Raw genomic sequence first — 18,061 nt, 5'->3', positions numbered from 1 at the left:
TTTGAGGAAAATAATTAATTGAATACATTTTTGGAATATGTCTGTAACATGACAAAATGTGGAAAAAGTGAAGCGCTGTGAATACTTTCCGGTTGCACTGTACATGTGTCACAACACTAAGTAGGGAACTTGTTAAAAATACACATTTCACTCTTTCGCATTTTCCTTGTGTTTGTTATGCTGTTAAAAGTCTTGTACACACTTCTGAACATCACTGTCTTAACTTTTGTTGCTTAATATTTATTTAGATTATTCAGAGTAATGTTTATTAACTATATAAAAGTTTGCATTATGACTTTTGTATTGTTGTTAAATGTTTCATACATTAAAGTGTGGTTTGAAAGTGTGAACCAATTGAATAAAACTACAAAACATGACCCCTTGACACAAAATACATTGACCATGGTTTTATATATTTTGTATTGTTTGTTTTTGTCTAACTCAAATCATAATGCTACTATCAAATCTTCATTTAACCAACATGATAATGTTTAGCTTCAATGCTTCCATTAAGTATCTCAAGGTTCTTGGGTTACAATATGTGACATTTGAGTAATTCATTCCCATTAACTGTATATCATGCTGCAATAATCCCTGTTTAGAATGATCTGCAGATCATCTCTTCCGTGCATTAGTTTCTGATCTGTGTGCACTTAGTTTTAACAGTGGTTGAGTTCTAGATGACAGAAGTGGTGTGTGGTTTGTCCACATGCCCTTTGCTAAGATTCTAAGTATTTTCAGTGGTTTTCTGAGCAATTTACTTTCCTGTGAAACTATCGTGTCTATTCTGAACTCTCACAATTACTTGCTGTTGTTTTACTAGCCTGTATAATTTTTGCAAACTTATATTGGCTCTACATCCTCCATTAACATCTAAATGTTTAAGTAACTGCTGACTCAAAGGGAAGGTTTTGAAACAGTCATTAGATTGCATGTGTTTTATAGGAATGCAGCGTTGAGCACCATGCATGTTCCTTTCGTTTGCTAGAAACAAATACAGGTCTCTGTATGAAAATGTTTTCAGTGTCGCCATTACTGTAAAATCCCTTTTCTCTACTGGAAAGGAGATGTTCTGATATCTTCTGATTGATTTTGTCCAGGATTTGGTTTGTGTGCTTTCCTTATTTTTTACAGTTTATGTACAATATCACTGCTTTATGTATACCTCCAATAAGTCAATATATAGATGTTTTATGAACAGCAAATGCTGGGGGTTCATTTTTTTTGGTTTGTTTTCCGTTCCTGTTTTAAATGCAGTATTGAAAACTAGATAAACAGACTGCATCTGTGTGAAGGAGCGATAACACATTTTGAAAAATTATGCATGGGCGTGAGTGTCGCCACCACATCTGCTCAATGTGTGAAGAAGAAACGTTTTTTATGATATATTGTCAAAAATGCTATATTTTATAGCATCGTAAATATTTCCACAGCTCCTTAGTGTATACACTATTTATATACACTAATATTTTCTAATATAACTGTTTAATCAGACGTCGACTGATGTGGGTTTTTATAAATTAGGCCGGCCGATGGTCGATATATGATGCGGATATGTTTGGCCGATTTTCTTTTATCCACCTTCATCTCATAAAATCTAACATTTACGTAATAAGAAGTGACACAAACTATTGCTTAAACATTTATTGAAGACACGTCTCTTCAAATCAGTGCATTTGAGTGAGAAAGATTGAGTGTTTATTGCATGGTACAAGATAGTAGTCTAATAATGCATTGCTTAAAACATTTAAGCAAGTTCTCAACTGTCCTGAGGCATGCTTTTGATTTATGTTTGTTGGCAGACACTGCTATAAGTCAAATGGTCATTATCTGAGTGAAAACTAAAATAAAACAAATCCCTCGTATTACACAGCCTGCTGCTGCATTATAAGTTATATTAAGCGTTTAGACTTCTATTTTATAGGACAAGGCAGAGGCATTGCTAGACCTAAAGCTCTGCTGGGGCACAGGCCCTCATTACATTTTACATCACATTTTTCTTAAAAACCTGCTGTGTGCAAGAAGTATGCAACACAATGAAGATAAACATTATGTATATCAAAATATGAATATTAAATCTTAAACTTTATTAACATGGTTAACATGGCACTGTATGGAAATAATGAAAGCAGAAATATTTTTTTCTTGCACATCTGTACTCATTTCACAATGATAATTTAAAGAATTTACACTTCCAGTCCTTTTATTGCTTCAACTAATATTTATTTAGCATATTTTATATTAAAAAACAACAATATTTTCTGGTTTCACAGTTCAAGTCAAAACAAAGTTGGTTCCTTACAGTTGGTTCACAAAACCAACTGTACAGCATTAAACTGTACTGCCTATAATAGCACCATGATCTCAGACATATAGGTGCTGTTAACTTTTTACGTAATGTCCGAAACTACACTGTAAAACTTTGCTGTAGTTTTTGCAGCAGGTTTGCCAGTAACTTATTGTAGATTTAATTACTACTTAATATACTTTCCAATTATTCCAATTAATGAAAATTAAAACGCTTTGACTTTTGAAATTTTAAATGAGCAAGAGACTGGCATTAACGCAGCAACACTGCAAACAATTACTCTCAAACGTTCTTCTCTTGTTTTTTTGTACAAATATTAAAAACTTCTTAAATTACAAAACATTTACATAAGAAAAGCGACCCAAGATATTTGGTCTTGTTTTATAAAATTCGTATTCGTTCTGTCGTGAACATGATGGAAGAACCCAAGTGCAGGCAGCGAGGATGAAGGGGTTAAACACAAAGACTTTAATATTAAATACATAACACAAAACAAACACCAACGATGAGGGGAAAATACTAACCAAACTAAAATACAAAATAGAAAACAAACACTTCCCACAAGGGGGTCAAAAAATTCTAACCAACTATGCTATTTTACAGACTTTTCAAAGATTGACACCTTTACAAAACCACAAAGTCTGTTCTTTACGTTCCTGGAATTGAGAAACGGCCATGGAGCATCTATGCTTTTTGCGGTGCATTGTGGGAATGTTTAGGGAACGAACCTTTCAGTGCACTGGAAGGATGTTGCAAATGAGACTCCCTGGTCAGTGCCCTGATTACTGAACAAGGGAGCTGATTGAGACACAGCTGTAGTGTTCATTCGAAAACTCCTGCATGTCCATTTCTACTTTCATCTCTTCCTGTTTCCAACTCTCGCTTACAAAAGAGTTCCAAAAAGTTACTTGCATTCTCAAGTAGCAAGAAAGAACGAAGGATAAATATAATTTTAGTCTAACCGTATTGTTGTGAAGTTAGCAGGTAGTTAAAAAGTTAGCAGGCAGAGGTTGACTTCACAGTGTTATGCCGGTGGAAATCGGTTTGCCGCAAGAGTCAGCGTCATGTCAACGCCGAATCGAGCTGGAAATAGTTCAACTTTTCAATTTAAACTTAACTTTCATCATGAATCCAGAAAACACATTCTAAATGAAAGTATGGCTGTATGAAAAATATGTGCCATATAAAACATCATTAAAAAGGTAGAACAGTGTCCTTCGTTGGGAATAAAAGAGCAAGGCATTTCAACAGCCGAGTGACTTTCCATCTATATCAAGGGACATTTTAAGAACTTACTAGCATTGGGAACAAAATACCATGAATCATTTATATGTAGTGATGACTAATAACGTGAATTGCGGTTCAGTTGTCAGTCAACTGGCTTGAGACTTGCGCTGGGGCTTTTGAGGACTGTTGGTGGGCCGTTAAAAAAGACAAGAGCTCAGCACTGTTTCCGTTCATCTGACTCATTTCTGTAAAATTGCATTCACTGCTGCTATGGGCATAAAGAGAAATGAAACCATTGGAGGTTTGTATTTTGCTGACTAACGTGCTTAATTTAGTCGTCCTTCTCCTAAGCAGCGATCTGGTCATACATTACTCAAGCTACGGAGGAAACGTGTCTCTTGCGGTGACTGACCGCGGTCAAGCCAGCCGCAGTTCGAAAATACACGGTCAAGACAGCCGCAGTTTAGATTCATTTTGCGCGCATACTTCGTAAACTACGGTAATTTCTAGAAACACCGCTTTAAAAGCTTTATTTAAATGCGGATCGTCTGTGTGTCTCCTCAATATTATATAATGTGTTTTACATTTAGAATATGTCGTTTTTGTAGTAATTTATGTATTATTTCGGAATGTTTGCATTATAATTTCTGTAGGCTAAAGTAGGCCTACTTTTTTGTAAAAACAATGTCTCCGTCTAAAACTAGCCTATTATTATAGAGCTTTGTCCTGCATATAAAACTGTTTATCCAATTCAATTATTTGTCTAATATCTATACTCCTGCGACAATTAACCATGATTTTTATTTGTTCAAAACAAGTTTAGTGGTTTTAATACACGATTTCTAATAAGTTTCAAAAACTGATGGTCGGTTCCTGTAGGGGGCATCCCACACTATATGCACACCATATATGGACTCATTTTACTGTAGCATTTGGGAGAAATGGCGATTTTTTTCAAATTTAAATGCCTATAGAAACATGATTTATAATAAGTTTCAAAAACTGATGGTCGGTTCCTGTAGGGGGCATCCCACACTGTATGCACACCATATATGGACTCATTTTACTGTAGCATTTGGGAGAAATGGCGATTTTTTTCAATTTAAATGCCTATAGAAACATGATTTATAATAAGTTTCAAAAACGGATGGTCGGTTCCTGTAGGCGGCATTCCACATTATATGCACACCATATATGGACTCATTTTAGTGTAGCATTTGGGAGAAATTGTAATTTATCCAATTTAAATGCCTATAGAAACATGATTTCTAATAAGTTTCACAAACAGATGGTCTCTTCCTGTAGGGGGCATCCCACACTACATGCACACCATATATGGACTCATTTTACTGTAGCATTTGGGAGAAATTGTAATTTATCCAATTTAAATGCCTATAGAAACATGATTTCTAATAAGTTTCACAAACAGATGGTCTCTTCCTGTAGGGGGCATCCCACACTACATGCACACCATATATGGACTCATTTTACTGTAGCATTTGGGAGAAATTGTCATTTTTTCACTTTAAATGCCTATAGAAACATGATTTCTAATAAGTTTCACAAACAGATGGTCTCTTCCTGTAGGGGGCATCCCACACTACATTCACACCATATATGGACTCATTTTACTGTAGCATTTGGGAGAAATTGTCATTTTTTCACTTTAAATGCCTATAGAAACATGATTTCTAATAAGTTTCACAAACAGATGGTCTCTTCCTGTAGGGGGCATCCCACACTATATGCACACCATATATGGACTCATTTTACCGTAGCATTTGGGAGAAATTGTCATTTTTTCACTTTAAATGCCTATAGAAACTTGATTTCTAATAAGTTTCACAAACGGATGGTCGGTTCCTGTAGGGGGCATCCCACACTATATGCACAAATAATTATTATTGTGACATTTTTTTTCGGCCCGTAACTAGTCCTGCAGCTTTGGTCGTACACCCATGAATGATTAGTCAAATCGTCTGGCTTATTGAGGAATGGTAAGCTATGACTTTTATAAGCGATCAGGTGTGATAGGGGGGCAAAAACTCGCCCCAAAAATCCCATTGATTTAACTTTACGTCAAATTTCGGCGGGTCGTAGCTCCGAGCGAGAATTTCGTTGAGATACATGCTGGTAACATATATCTAATTGGCCCTGTAAGAACATACCTCACAATGGGTTGTAAGTTGCACCCCTGGGGCGTAGGAGCCCCCCGAAAAAGCCCCATTGACTATAATGGATGCCCATATAAGGAGTTAAAATGTCCCACATGATATAACTTAGCAGTACCAGGCAACCAATCAGCATCACAGGAACTTCATAAAGATATGAAGCCACGCCCATAGCAACCATTTACATGGACTTAGCAACCGATCCTATAGAATTCCATTATAAATAGCCCACATTGATATCTTGTCAACACAGTGTCGTAGAGACAAGGGGGTGGTCTCATTTGTCTCAGGCATTCAATTAGTCTGTCACAGGATCATTGTGAAGCTTTTAAGCCACGCCCATTGCAACCAAATAGTTTTACTTATTTTACAAGATGTATATCTCTGCATCAGAACATCGTAGAGACATGGGAGTTGGTTCATTTCACTTATACCTCAGAGTTTTATAAATTGTTTAATGCCAAGCCACGCCCGTGGCAACCAAACAGCTTAGCTTAGCAACCGTTAGGGCCAATAGCAAAACCTTCATCTTTGCATCAGAACATCGTAGAGACATGGGGGTTGGCTGTTTCCCTAGTGGTTTGAAGGGTCATCCCCCTAGCCCAACACCAGCATTTTGCCACATTAGCACCACTTTACAATTTCTTCAGAGAATGTACCTTTCAATTTATAATTAATGTGTCTATAACTTTTGAAGCAGAAAAATTACAATTTTGGCCATCCGTTTTTGAAACTTATTAGAAATCATGTTTCTATAGGCATTTAAAGTGGAAAAATGACAGTTTCTCCCAAATGCTAAAGTTAAATGAGTCCAAGTATGGTGTGCATATAGTGTGGGATGCCCCCTACAGAATCCGACCATCCGTTTGTGAAACTTATTAGAAATCATGTTTCTATAGGCATTTAAAGTGGAAAAATGACAATTTCTCCCAAATGCTACACTAAAATGAGGCCATATATGGTGTGCATATAGTGTGGGATGCCCTCTACAGGAACCGACCATCCGTTTTTGAAACTTATTAGAAATCATGTTTCTATAGGCATTTAAATTGGGAAAATCGCCATTTCTCCCAAATGCTACAGTAAAATGAGTCCATATATGGTGTGCATATAGTGTGGTATTCCCCCTTTTGGAACCCCCATCCATTTTTGAAACTTATTAGAAATCGTGTTTCTATAGGCATTTAAATTGGGAAAATCGCCATTTCTCCCAAATGCTACAGTAAAATGAGTCCATATATGGTGTGCATACAGTGTGGGATGCCCCCTACAGGAACTGACCATCCGTTTGTGAAACTTATTAGAAATCATGTTTCTATAGGCATTTAAATTGGAAAATTACAATTTCTCCCAAATGCTACAGTAAAATGAGGCCATATATGGTGTGCATATAGTGTGGGATGCCCCCTACAGGAAGAGACCATCTGTTTGTGAAACTTATTAGAAATCATGTTTCTATAGGCATTTAAATTGGAAAAAAATACAATTTCTCCCAAATGCCACAGTAAAATGAGGCCATATATGGTGTGCATACAGTGTGGGATTCCCCCTACAGGAAGAGACCATCTGTTTGTGAAACTTATTAGAAATCATGTTTCTATAGGCATTTAAAGTGGAAAACTGACAGTTTCTCCCAAATGCTACAGTAAACCATTACCATTAGTTATAAGTCATTATAGTAGGAAAGCATGTTTTTTCAAAACGCTATAATACGCTTTCAAAAGCCATTCCACAGTTAAACTTGTACAAACTTATGTTACTGTATTAAAATCATGTAGGCCTATTTGCATTTTGTAGCTAATCATTTAGACACTAACAACACATCTACTATAGGATACACATTAAGAAAAGAATTTCACAGGAGTAGGCTACAGGTAAAACAATTTTAACCCGTTTTATTTGATGGAAATATCAGTAACAGTAACTGTTAAACAAAAGTTGCAGACGGACACATTGCTTTCACAACATGCATAATGCAAACATTCTGACAAAAATGTTCTTCAATTACGGAATATCTAAACGTAAAACAAAATATATAATATTGAGGAGACACACAGACGATCTACATTTAAATAAAGCTTTAAAAGCGGTGTTTCTAGAAATGACCGTAAATTACTAAGTATGCGCGCATAATGAATCAAACGGCGGCTTGCTTGACCGCGGTGCGGAATGCTGACTTACATTTAAAGACGGATCAATATCGAACAAAAGTGGCTTGAGGCTGGGCAGTAAGGGATTGGATGGAGGGAAACAATGATTCTTAGATCAGATGCATCTCAATGCAGACAATTCTGAATAGATTCGCAAACTACTTCATTTAGTTAGTTAATCTAATGACGTACTATCGGAACAAAAAAACAGATATCAACTGCGAGAGCTATGCAGCATCTGGACAGTATACAGAACGCGTAGAGAAAGTTACGAAAGTATGAAAAGCGAGGTGTGCTGTGATTGGCCAGTTCATTAGTGCGTAGTGATTGGTCGAATACTTCACGGAAATGTAACGCCTCTTCACAAACCATCATCATACAGAGTTTGTGTGAGATAGTAACAAGATCGCGTTACAGCAGGGAATGGTAACATTATAAATACCGCGAGCACTTCGGCCCTTCTTGATCAACCAGTGTTATGCCATAAGACAAAAAAAAAACATTATAAACACCACATTTGTTGCCTCTAGTTGGAACAAAATGACTGATTATTAGGACTTATTTTTTCATTTTTTTCCACAATGCACAAAGAAACAACAACATCGTCCGTAACAAAGTCTTTAACGATGAAAATATACTTACAGCCTGCGAATCTGACAGTCCTTGTTTTAATTGCCCCACTTCTCAACAAAAGCTTAGTGCATAGCTAAACTTGATCTCTCCCAGATTCGTGAAGCAATCGTTGGTGAAATGCTTTGCATTCTTCTTGGATGAGAGCACTTTGACGCTTGCGCATTGGTTTGTGCGCCGAACGCCGCATGGGACTTGTCCCTATTGGACGCCGGAGCTCTCACTCACAATGCGACAATGCTCTTGTCCAAGAAGAAGACAAAGAAGAAGTGCTCCCGTGAACGCGTGCCATACACTGACAAGACAGAGGAGAATATATCCATTAAAGTCTGAATTGGGATCAGCCTAAATTCTATTATCGGTCGATAACGATAACATAAACATGATCATTTATCCTCCAATACTAATATAGAGGATAATTTATAGTGCGTCCCTTATTTAAACATGCTCCATCTGTACTGTATGATGCTGTTGATGTTGTCATTCATTTCCTCTAAATCTGATGACACCATCCATGCAGCCTGACAGTATTGTGCGTCTGTTTTTTCCTCTCTTTAATCTCAATGTTCTAGCGAAAATCTGGTCCCTAAATGAAAAAGTCAGGAGATTCTCATCATAGCCATGCTCTGATTCAGCCCTGCACGTCTCATGATCACACGCAGTCAGGCTAATTTCTCCTCTCATTTATTTGCCTATGACACACTTATGTTGCTGTGTGTGCGTGTGTGTGTGCGCAATAAGCCTGTGAAAGATACTGTATGTACATATGTATAGAACACACACACACACACACATGTAATATGCATGCATAGTATGCCTTGCATCATGTACTGTATGTGAAACCTTTAATATTTTTTTCCGTGTGGTTTCAGTGGTTCTCTGGAGTCACAGATGAGATCTTCCCTCAAAGCTATAGAGGGTCCAGATGAAACTGGAGCTTTAGAGCAAGCCAGTTTGATCTCCTCTTACTGTGTGTGTGTGAGAGAGAGAGAGAGAGAGAGAGAGAGAGAGGAGAGAGCATGACAGTGGGAGAGATCAGATACACAGATCGTTCCAGTGCTGGAGGTGATCGGACACAACTACAGATGTGACGGGGAAAGGCATCATTTGCGCTTAACAATTTTATCAGGTCTTACTTTGGTTCTCCTCTGGTTCTGTCTCTGTGGACTCTGTTCTGTAAGTCCCACCTCTGGAGCAAAAGAGGTCTTGGAATGAGAACGCTCGCACTAGATCAGGTATTTCTAATGAATGCAAATGTTTTTTTTTATTGTCGTGAGTGTGAAAGCTGGGCTCTTGGAGTGGCAGAGGGTCTTTGGGAAGTGTGGCTTCGTTGCTTTGTGCATATGTGTGTTATTATCTCATCTGTGTGTTGTAGATGCAGATGCTGCTGTTTTTGGATTTAATAAATGCGCGTGTGTGTTTGTGTGTGTGTGTGAGAGAGAGAGAGAGAGAGAGAGAGAGAGAGAGAGTTTGCTCTCAATTACACTTTTAGAGTGTGTGGGTGGGTAAAGAGTGTGTGCTGTTTTTGGTGATGAGAGAGGCCTGCTGAGAGCAAAGGTAGGTCACAGCGCACAGGGACGTAATGATACACTCACACACTTATCCAGGAAACACCAGCACACTTTCAGTCTGATCTGTTGATGACATACCATGCTAGTTTTTAGAAAGCGAAAGTTGGGTGCACATTCTTTAAACATCTTTGTGGTTTTATCCATGTGCAATTTGATGCTAACGTGTCGGATAAGAGCATCGGAAAGTATGTGATGTCATCTCCAGCATCATTTTCTAACTGTTGATCTAGGTTTCTCATCTTGTTGTTGAAAGAGGTCAATGCTGTGCTTGCCTCCTTCTGTAGAGTCCCTGCTTATTATTTAGGGCTTAGTTTAATCCTGGTTTATCTTGTTCTGTTTTCACATTGTTTATATTGTACTTCACACGCTAGGTTAGTAATTGACCAGTTGAAGTTTTTTCAGTTTTATTTGCATTCTCTGTCTATGTTATTGTCAGCAAATCATCAGCATGTGTCTTCCACATCGAGATGTGCATTTAAATGCTGAAACTGAATGCAGCATATGGACTTTAATGTGACTGCAAACCTCATAAAATATTTAATAAGGGATTGAGATTGTTTGTAATTGGTTGTGTGTTTCTGATCTGCTTGCTATAGCATGTTGGGTCACATTGTATATTTGTATTTTCTCATCTATCAAATCCTGTGTGTGACACAAAAGATGACATTTCCAGAAATGTCTCCGTGGTCTTGTGTTCAACTGAATGTGGTGAAATGTTGTTTGTATATCGCGATCGAAATCCTAATATCTTTGGAACCTAAGATCTAAATATCTTCTTTGGTTTTCTGCAGAAGAAGGAATGCCATAAAGGTTTGACCTGAAATGATAAAAGCTTCAGTTTGGGAATATACGATCTCTTTAGATGTATAGTGAATACTCCCAGTTCATAGATGTCCTTATACAGTACATACTGCAGAAAAATATGTCTGGAACATTCAGAAAAATGTTGTGTAGTGTGTTACTAGACAAGGTGACAGCTTGACCCTTTTCAGTTTATTTATTAGCAGCTATATATAGTAACTTTACTGCAGGAGATCTACTGTATCTCCTTCACATGTGCTTCCATGGTTTATGTAGGACAACAGAATGTGATCATTTTTGCAGCACTGGTCAGACAGGCAAATAAATATTCATTTAATGTATATATATATAGAATACGTATGTGCCCTGCAACGGACTGTCCATCTATCCAAGGAGTATCCTGTGGGATAGATTGTATAATGAATCTTGAGACTTTGGAGATGGCTGTGACTGTGATTTATGTTCATAATGATCATAATTCTGTGACGTCATAGCTGTACAGGGGTGTTCCTGTGTTCCCCGCATATTTATGATTAGTTTTTTTTTGGATGATTTGTTTTAATAGAGTAAATGTAAGGGTAATGTGAGCTTGTAAGTTGGGCTTTCTATAGTTGGAATGTGTAGTTATTATATTGTTCATCACTGTTTGTTTGTGTCTCTGTTGAGGGTTAATGTAAATAGATTTAGATCATCAGATCCACTCCAGAGATTCTTATCTAAAACATAGGTGTGTTTTATTTGGATTGAAGCGTCTTTTTAAATCATCTTTTGGCATGTTCATAGAAATAAAATGGCTCACTGTAGCTTGCCATGACCAGTCAATAAAATCATTCTTTTTACAACCTACCGTTACAAAAGTAAGCAATACTATGAGTTGAACCATCTAAGTCAATAGAATAATTCGTTAAAAAACTATTTTGATTTGCTTTTTACCCATATTTTGTTTCTCTGGATTGTACGGTGCTTTTTGCCACATGCAAAATGTCTGATGGGTGAAGAGCGTTCGGATTGGCTGGATAATCGAATGAATAAAAGAAGGATCTGCTGCTCCTCTGACTGTTTTGTCTGTTTACAGAACACATGCGAGTAGAGACAGGTGTGATTTATCCAGATGCTGTCAGGTGGGAAAAAGTATCACCCGTTAACAGACACAGCCATCATTACAGACTTCACCAGTGGTGTGATGTAAAAACTAATCAGGACATAAGCTCATAAAATCATTGTAGATACACACGTTGGCATGTGTAACGTGGGCCGTTTGCAAATCAGCATGAAGTGGAAAGTGTGGAGATGTGCTGAGCTCAAGGGAAAATGCAGAAAGGACCATCAACACCGTTTAACTGTCCATTGGCTGCACTGTCATTCATTTGCTAACGTAGTGATGGACAATGAGAGAGAGAGAGAGAGAGAGAGAGAGAGAGAGAGACCAATACCGGACCTGGTTGCTCTACTTTTTTTAACGGGTTATAAAAGTGGGACAGTCTGTTCCATGGAAGTTCTCCAATTAAAGTTCCTGGGGACCAATTCACTGGAAATATATCTATATTCACCCTGTCCTACATAGACAGAGGCGGTGCTCTGTATGATGAAGTACAATAAGAGAATTTTGTTCTCACGGAGCAGGTGAGCGTGCCGAACAGACATTTGGATGTGTGTAAAATGCACCTTGTAGGTAATATAATGCTGACTGCTGTAAATGATCGGCTGGGTTTCTCTGACCCTTCTGTGGTGTCGGTTTGGTCAAATGGACATACAGATTGCCGCGGTCTTTAGAAATTGTTGTAGATTTCTTGGCCCGGTCTGGTATCTCTGCACTTCTCGATTTGTCCTTGGGCTACCGGTTTCTGTGTTTCTCTATCTGAATTGTCTCTAGAGATTGAAATGAGGACAGTGCTCTATTTTCCCCACCTGCCCCAGTCAACTGCCAATTATACTGCAGAAAGCTAATCGCAGACACATATCTGCCTTCTCATTGGTCACATTTTATTCTCCGTTTAATATGAAGGGATCTGTGTATGTGCATTATGTCATTTAAAATGTATTAGGCCTCATCTGATATTTATTGTGGGTTATGGTGTCATACATAAATAAAAGGCGACGCAAATGTGGGTGAATGAATGAGTGTATTTCAAACCCAACAAGACCGAAAGCACAAGAAATATCACAACACACAAGGAAGTTAATATTACACATTCTGTTATAAACATATTCATTTGTATTGTGAATATACAAATGAACATTCAGGATTTAGGTTTATATTTGGAAGAATTAGGGTCAAATAATATTATCAATTATGAATCGTTACATCCCTAATTATTTAATATAATTCTCGATGAAGCCTCTTATTTGCATAAAGTTGCATAAAATAAGTAAAAATTACTTCAGTCTCATTCATGACTTGTTCTTCGTTAATCTCACCCCATAAATGGTATTCTTTCTCACTATTTTTCATTTTAGTCTTTCTAACCAATACGTGATGACAATAAGCACAATGGCCCACCACCACGACCTCAACGCTGGCTGCTGACCCTGTCCAGCAAAGGATGCTGGGAAATACCAAGCGCTTTTTTGGCAGCATGGATGACAAAGACGGTGAGGATGAGGAGGACGAAGAGGAAAGGTCAAGGAGAGGAAAACAAAATGGGCTGATAGATCTGGGAGACAAAGAACATCAGAACCGAGGTGGACGCAAGACAGATGGGTCCAAGCCAGCGGCCGTCGTGATTGGCTGGCAACGAGGAGAGAGGCAACCGAGGGCGGTCAATTCTGCCCAAAGAGGACTTCCTCATTTGCCCAGTCAGCCGACTCTGTATCATCAGACAACCAATCAGCCGATGTATCATCCAGTCTTGACCAATCAGCAGGCCCGGAGGCGTATGATGGAGCGCAGTATGACCGCGGAGCCTGTGGAGGACTCGCACCTCGCCGTGATTGTGTTCCGGATTGGCATACCTGATATCAAACAAACGGTCTGTACATTTCTCTTGGCATGCATTTAGATTTACGCCACATATATCATTGCTGTCCTTCTGAAACCTTGAGTGTCCAAATTGAATGGAAAAGACTTTACTTTTAAAATGATTAAATACTGTTGTGTCAAAGTTGACCAGCACTTTTTAATAAATTTTATTGGTTAGTTATTTACAAAACTTAGTGACACACAAAAAGGGTGATGAATAATCAATAAAAATCACGAAATATGGAGATACTGTATGAGGTTTCAGGAGGACAACAGCGATATGCAAAAATTTACTTATTTGAGCAATAAGTTGCGCAATTCACTGTCTTGTATATTTTTTATTACTGACATTTTACAATTTTTAATTAGGGTTAATACTTAAATGAACTAACTCATTAAAAAGTAAAATGGGATATCAATCTGAAAACAATTACATTAGAAAAAGAAGTGTCATTTTTTATGCCTTCAAATCTTCTGCAATCAAACATGATGCCAAATGAAATACACCACCGCACCTTACTGTATTAATATTATAGATGTACAGCTGCAGAAAAATAAAGAGACCATTTCATAATTTGTTTCTTTTAATTTAAATTGTTTGGTAAAATAATCATTTTTGTTTCATTTTGTGAACTACTAACAACATTTCTTCCAAATGTAGAATACAAGATTGTTATGTATTTATTTGCTGAAAATGTAATCTGGAGAAACAGGTGAACATAAAACGTTTTTCTGACCTCTAATAGTCCAAAAAGTTCATATTCACTCTTAAGCAACACAACAGTCATTTTTGTACAGTCAGTCTTTCACATTTCTGTTGGATGTCACTCCTGAGGTTTGGTTTAGTTCAAATTTAAAACACATTGAAATGATGATTAAATGAACATTTGTTATGGTCTCTTTATTTATTTTTTGTCCACGGCTGTACTCCAATAAAATACATATTAAATGATGGTACTCTTTGACTCATTATGTGTTTCAGTGTAAAAGTGGGAGTGGTTGAATTGTGTGTGTCTATAGCTTTTTTGGGGGATATTTGAATACACACACTCAGAGTTTCCTTGTATAATATGTCCTAAGTCCAATCTTAATTGAACTGACATTAAAGGAACATACTGGGTTACAAGAGCTCATTGGACGACACAAACTCATTTTGATCAAAACTAGGGAAGTCCCTTAGAGTTCTTTCCCTGATGAACATTAATTTTTACATTTTACCATGTTGGTTGTTAAGGATTTATTATAAATGCTTCCTTCCTGTTTAATTTAGTTTTTCAGCATTTATTAATCTTTTTTAATGTTAGTTCATGTCAATACGGTCGTTTATGTATAGTGCATTAACTAATGTTAACAGTGATAACGTTTAATTTGAATAATGTATTAGTAAATGCTGAAACTGACATGAACTAACACGTATAAATGCTGTATTAGTATTGTTCATTGTTAATTCATTTTAGCTAATGTATTAACTAATTGGTAATAAATATCACCTTATGGTAAAGTGTAACCGGATTTCTTTTATCTGTCTCGTCCTTCACTCTGAAACAGTTCAGTCTATTCCTCACAGTTCTGTTTTTAACCCTGTTTTCTCTCTCGCCATCTGCAGAAGTGTTTGCGCTTTGATCCGGATTCCACCGTTTGGAATGCGAAGCAACAGATTATTTGTTCCCTCAGCGAGACGTTGTGGGACGTCTACAACTATGGCCTTTTCCAGCCAGCTGGAGAAGGAAGAGATGCCAAGTTTCTGGAGGAAGAGCGTTTGCTGGGAGAATTCTCACAGTCCCTGGAGAAGGGTGTGCCCTACCTGGAGGTGCTGTAGCGAATCCTACATCACAGACTGCCCTCAAACGCTCAGGAATATTATGCCACATGTCACCCAGTTTGTTCCCAAACCCCATGACCCAGAAATTTGTGAGGTCCAACTAGTGTCGTACATAATGCAGTGCAAAGTTTACTCTGGTGTGTTTATTTGTTCGTAAATGTTTACATCTAGCCCACTGAATGTTAATGTAGTGAAACCCATGCAGCTATACAGCGGCAGGTGAGATGATATCATCCGATTACATGGGCACAGGAAATCACATGCCGTTAAAGCGATATACATTAAGATGAATATATACTGTATAAACAAAGTATCCAGAAATAACAATCCAGTCGCCCTGTCATAAATGTTTGTGACTGTTATTATTTTCTATATTTCATAATCTGGGATTTCAGAGCCTTGGATAATGAATAGTTATGATTTTCCCCTTCTTTCCCATCACAGTTCAGATATAAGACACGAGTCTACAAACAGACAAACCTAGATGAGAAACAGCTGGCCAGAATCCACACCAAGGTACACACAAAGAAACACACACAGGCTACAGGAGATCGGCCTGTATAATATGACACGTTTAGTACCGATGTATGATAAGCGCACTACACAGGGTGCCAGTGTTTGTGTGCGTCTCCCTCTACAGGCCAATCTGAAGAAGTTTATGGACTATGTTCAGACTGGAGCAGTGGAGAAGCTGGGTAAAGCTCTGGAGAAAGGACTGGATCCGAACTACCATGACACTGAGAGCGGAGGTGAGAAGCACAGACTGCCAGTCCTATACTTACATCCTCAAACAACAACCAGTTCATGGTCAAACCTCCAGGAATATATGGCTATTCGCACTAATTATACATGTCTGAATCAATTCTGTGTTGAATGCACATCTCTTCCGTGATCTACGGCTCTGATCGATAGGAAGTACTGCTCGATCTAAACCACTACGAGATTGACGCGTTTATAATGTGCATTTGAAAAAGCAAAACTCGTCAAACATCATCATTATAAATATACTTTATTATCATGAAAATACATGAAAAGGTTTGAAGAACAGAGTGCTGCGTCCCAATCAGCACACTATGTGTCCTAAATAGTATTTGAAGGTAGAATGTATGTCCCAAACAATAGTATGTTGAAAAGAGTATTCCAAAGATTCAGGATGGTGTACTACTGCCTAGAAATTTGCAGTAAAGATGATGCACACTCTAACGGCTAATGTTAGCCACAATTATTATTGATGCTCACTGCATTAATAAATGATATAACTGATGCCTCACTAAATAAACAAATGTAAGTATACAGTAAACATTATACTAAATAATGAATGAATAAATACTTTAATGGAAAGAAGAGCTGTATTTTGATATGAGTGACAGTTAAGGTCACAATTTTGTCTAGGCAACAACGGCCACTTCTGCTTCCTGTTTGTATGTCCCAGTGCGTGCATATTTATATGCTACAAACTTAAATTAATATACTTTTTCATTATTTTCATTCATACTTTTAGGCAAATAGGTAGGCAAGTTAACATTTTAGGACTTCGGGTTCCATCAAGTTCAAATTCTATTGGTTATTTGAATGGGTTTTTAGTAAATCGCCCGAAATAAGGTCTGTGGTAAACACAACCTCTAAATATTTTCACGTTTTACTCTATGACATAAAACACACCAATTATAACCCGCTTGTGATTTTTTTGAAGCCTTAATGTCTCCTTAGACTGAGACAGTTGCTAAAAGCAAGGGACATAAAACGTCAACGGGCATATAAAGCACAAATAATGCGGAGGCTTGGTGGTGACGTGGATATCGAGCGACCTTAAAGGGATCATATGGCGGGAATACGTGTTTTTCTTTGGTGTGCTATAAATCGCCCATGCATGTATTAGACACAAAAATGTAAGTGTCGGAAAACAAAATGTGAATTCTATCTAAAAGCGAATGCTCACCCAGACCTGCCAGAAACGCCTCGTGTAACCACACCCAACAAATCTAGGTCAGCTCATGGTATGATTTGACTAAGACCACCCAAATACCTGTCAGAATAATTGCTTTGGAACCTGATGTTCCAAACATGGTCAGAGGCGTTACATTTCATTCACACGCTTGCAGTATTCGACCAATCACTACGCACTGGTCAACTGGCTTTTCAGAGCGATGAGCTTTGTAAAACATCTGCGTGTTTCAGAGACCTAGGCAAAGAGGACAAACAAACATCTTCCAAAAGTCTATGGGAAAAATGCAAAGGCTTTCGGTTGAGGGAACCAGCGTGACACTCCGGTTTAGCCTACAAAAATATCACAAGTATTTTACATGGCCATGAGGATTCGGGGGCAATGTTGACTTGTCTAGAAAGAAGACTGGAAATTAATTTTCATGTTGCTTTGACCTTTTCAGTTCTGATGACTGTCATTTCTCTGTCAGGATCTTCG

General features: G+C 37.7%; 1 protein-coding gene across 1 annotated transcript in view; it reads left to right on the top strand.

The window, feature by feature from the left end:
• Positions 1-8,674: 8,674 nt before the first annotated feature.
• The window catches only part of LOC306912086 (SH3 and multiple ankyrin repeat domains protein 1), a gene marked incomplete at both ends in the record, with an annotated part of 41,366 nt that continues 31,979 nt past the window's right edge, over positions 8,675-18,061 (top strand). The window contains 6 exons of the mRNA XM_079487955.1: positions 8,675-8,763; positions 9,359-9,438; positions 13,346-13,827; positions 15,424-15,627; positions 16,084-16,155; positions 16,280-16,388. Of these exons, the coding sequence (XP_079344081.1) occupies positions 8,675-8,763; positions 9,359-9,438; positions 13,346-13,827; positions 15,424-15,627; positions 16,084-16,155; positions 16,280-16,388 (1,036 nt within the window). The remainder of the gene's footprint in view (positions 8,764-9,358; positions 9,439-13,345; positions 13,828-15,423; positions 15,628-16,083; positions 16,156-16,279; positions 16,389-18,061) is intronic.

The sequence above is a fragment of the Barbatula barbatula genome, assembly GCF_947034865.1.
Source record: "Barbatula barbatula genome assembly, chromosome: 23".
Taxonomy (NCBI): Eukaryota; Metazoa; Chordata; class Actinopteri; order Cypriniformes; family Nemacheilidae; genus Barbatula; species Barbatula barbatula.
This window is presented reverse-complemented; position numbering and strand designations above follow the sequence as displayed.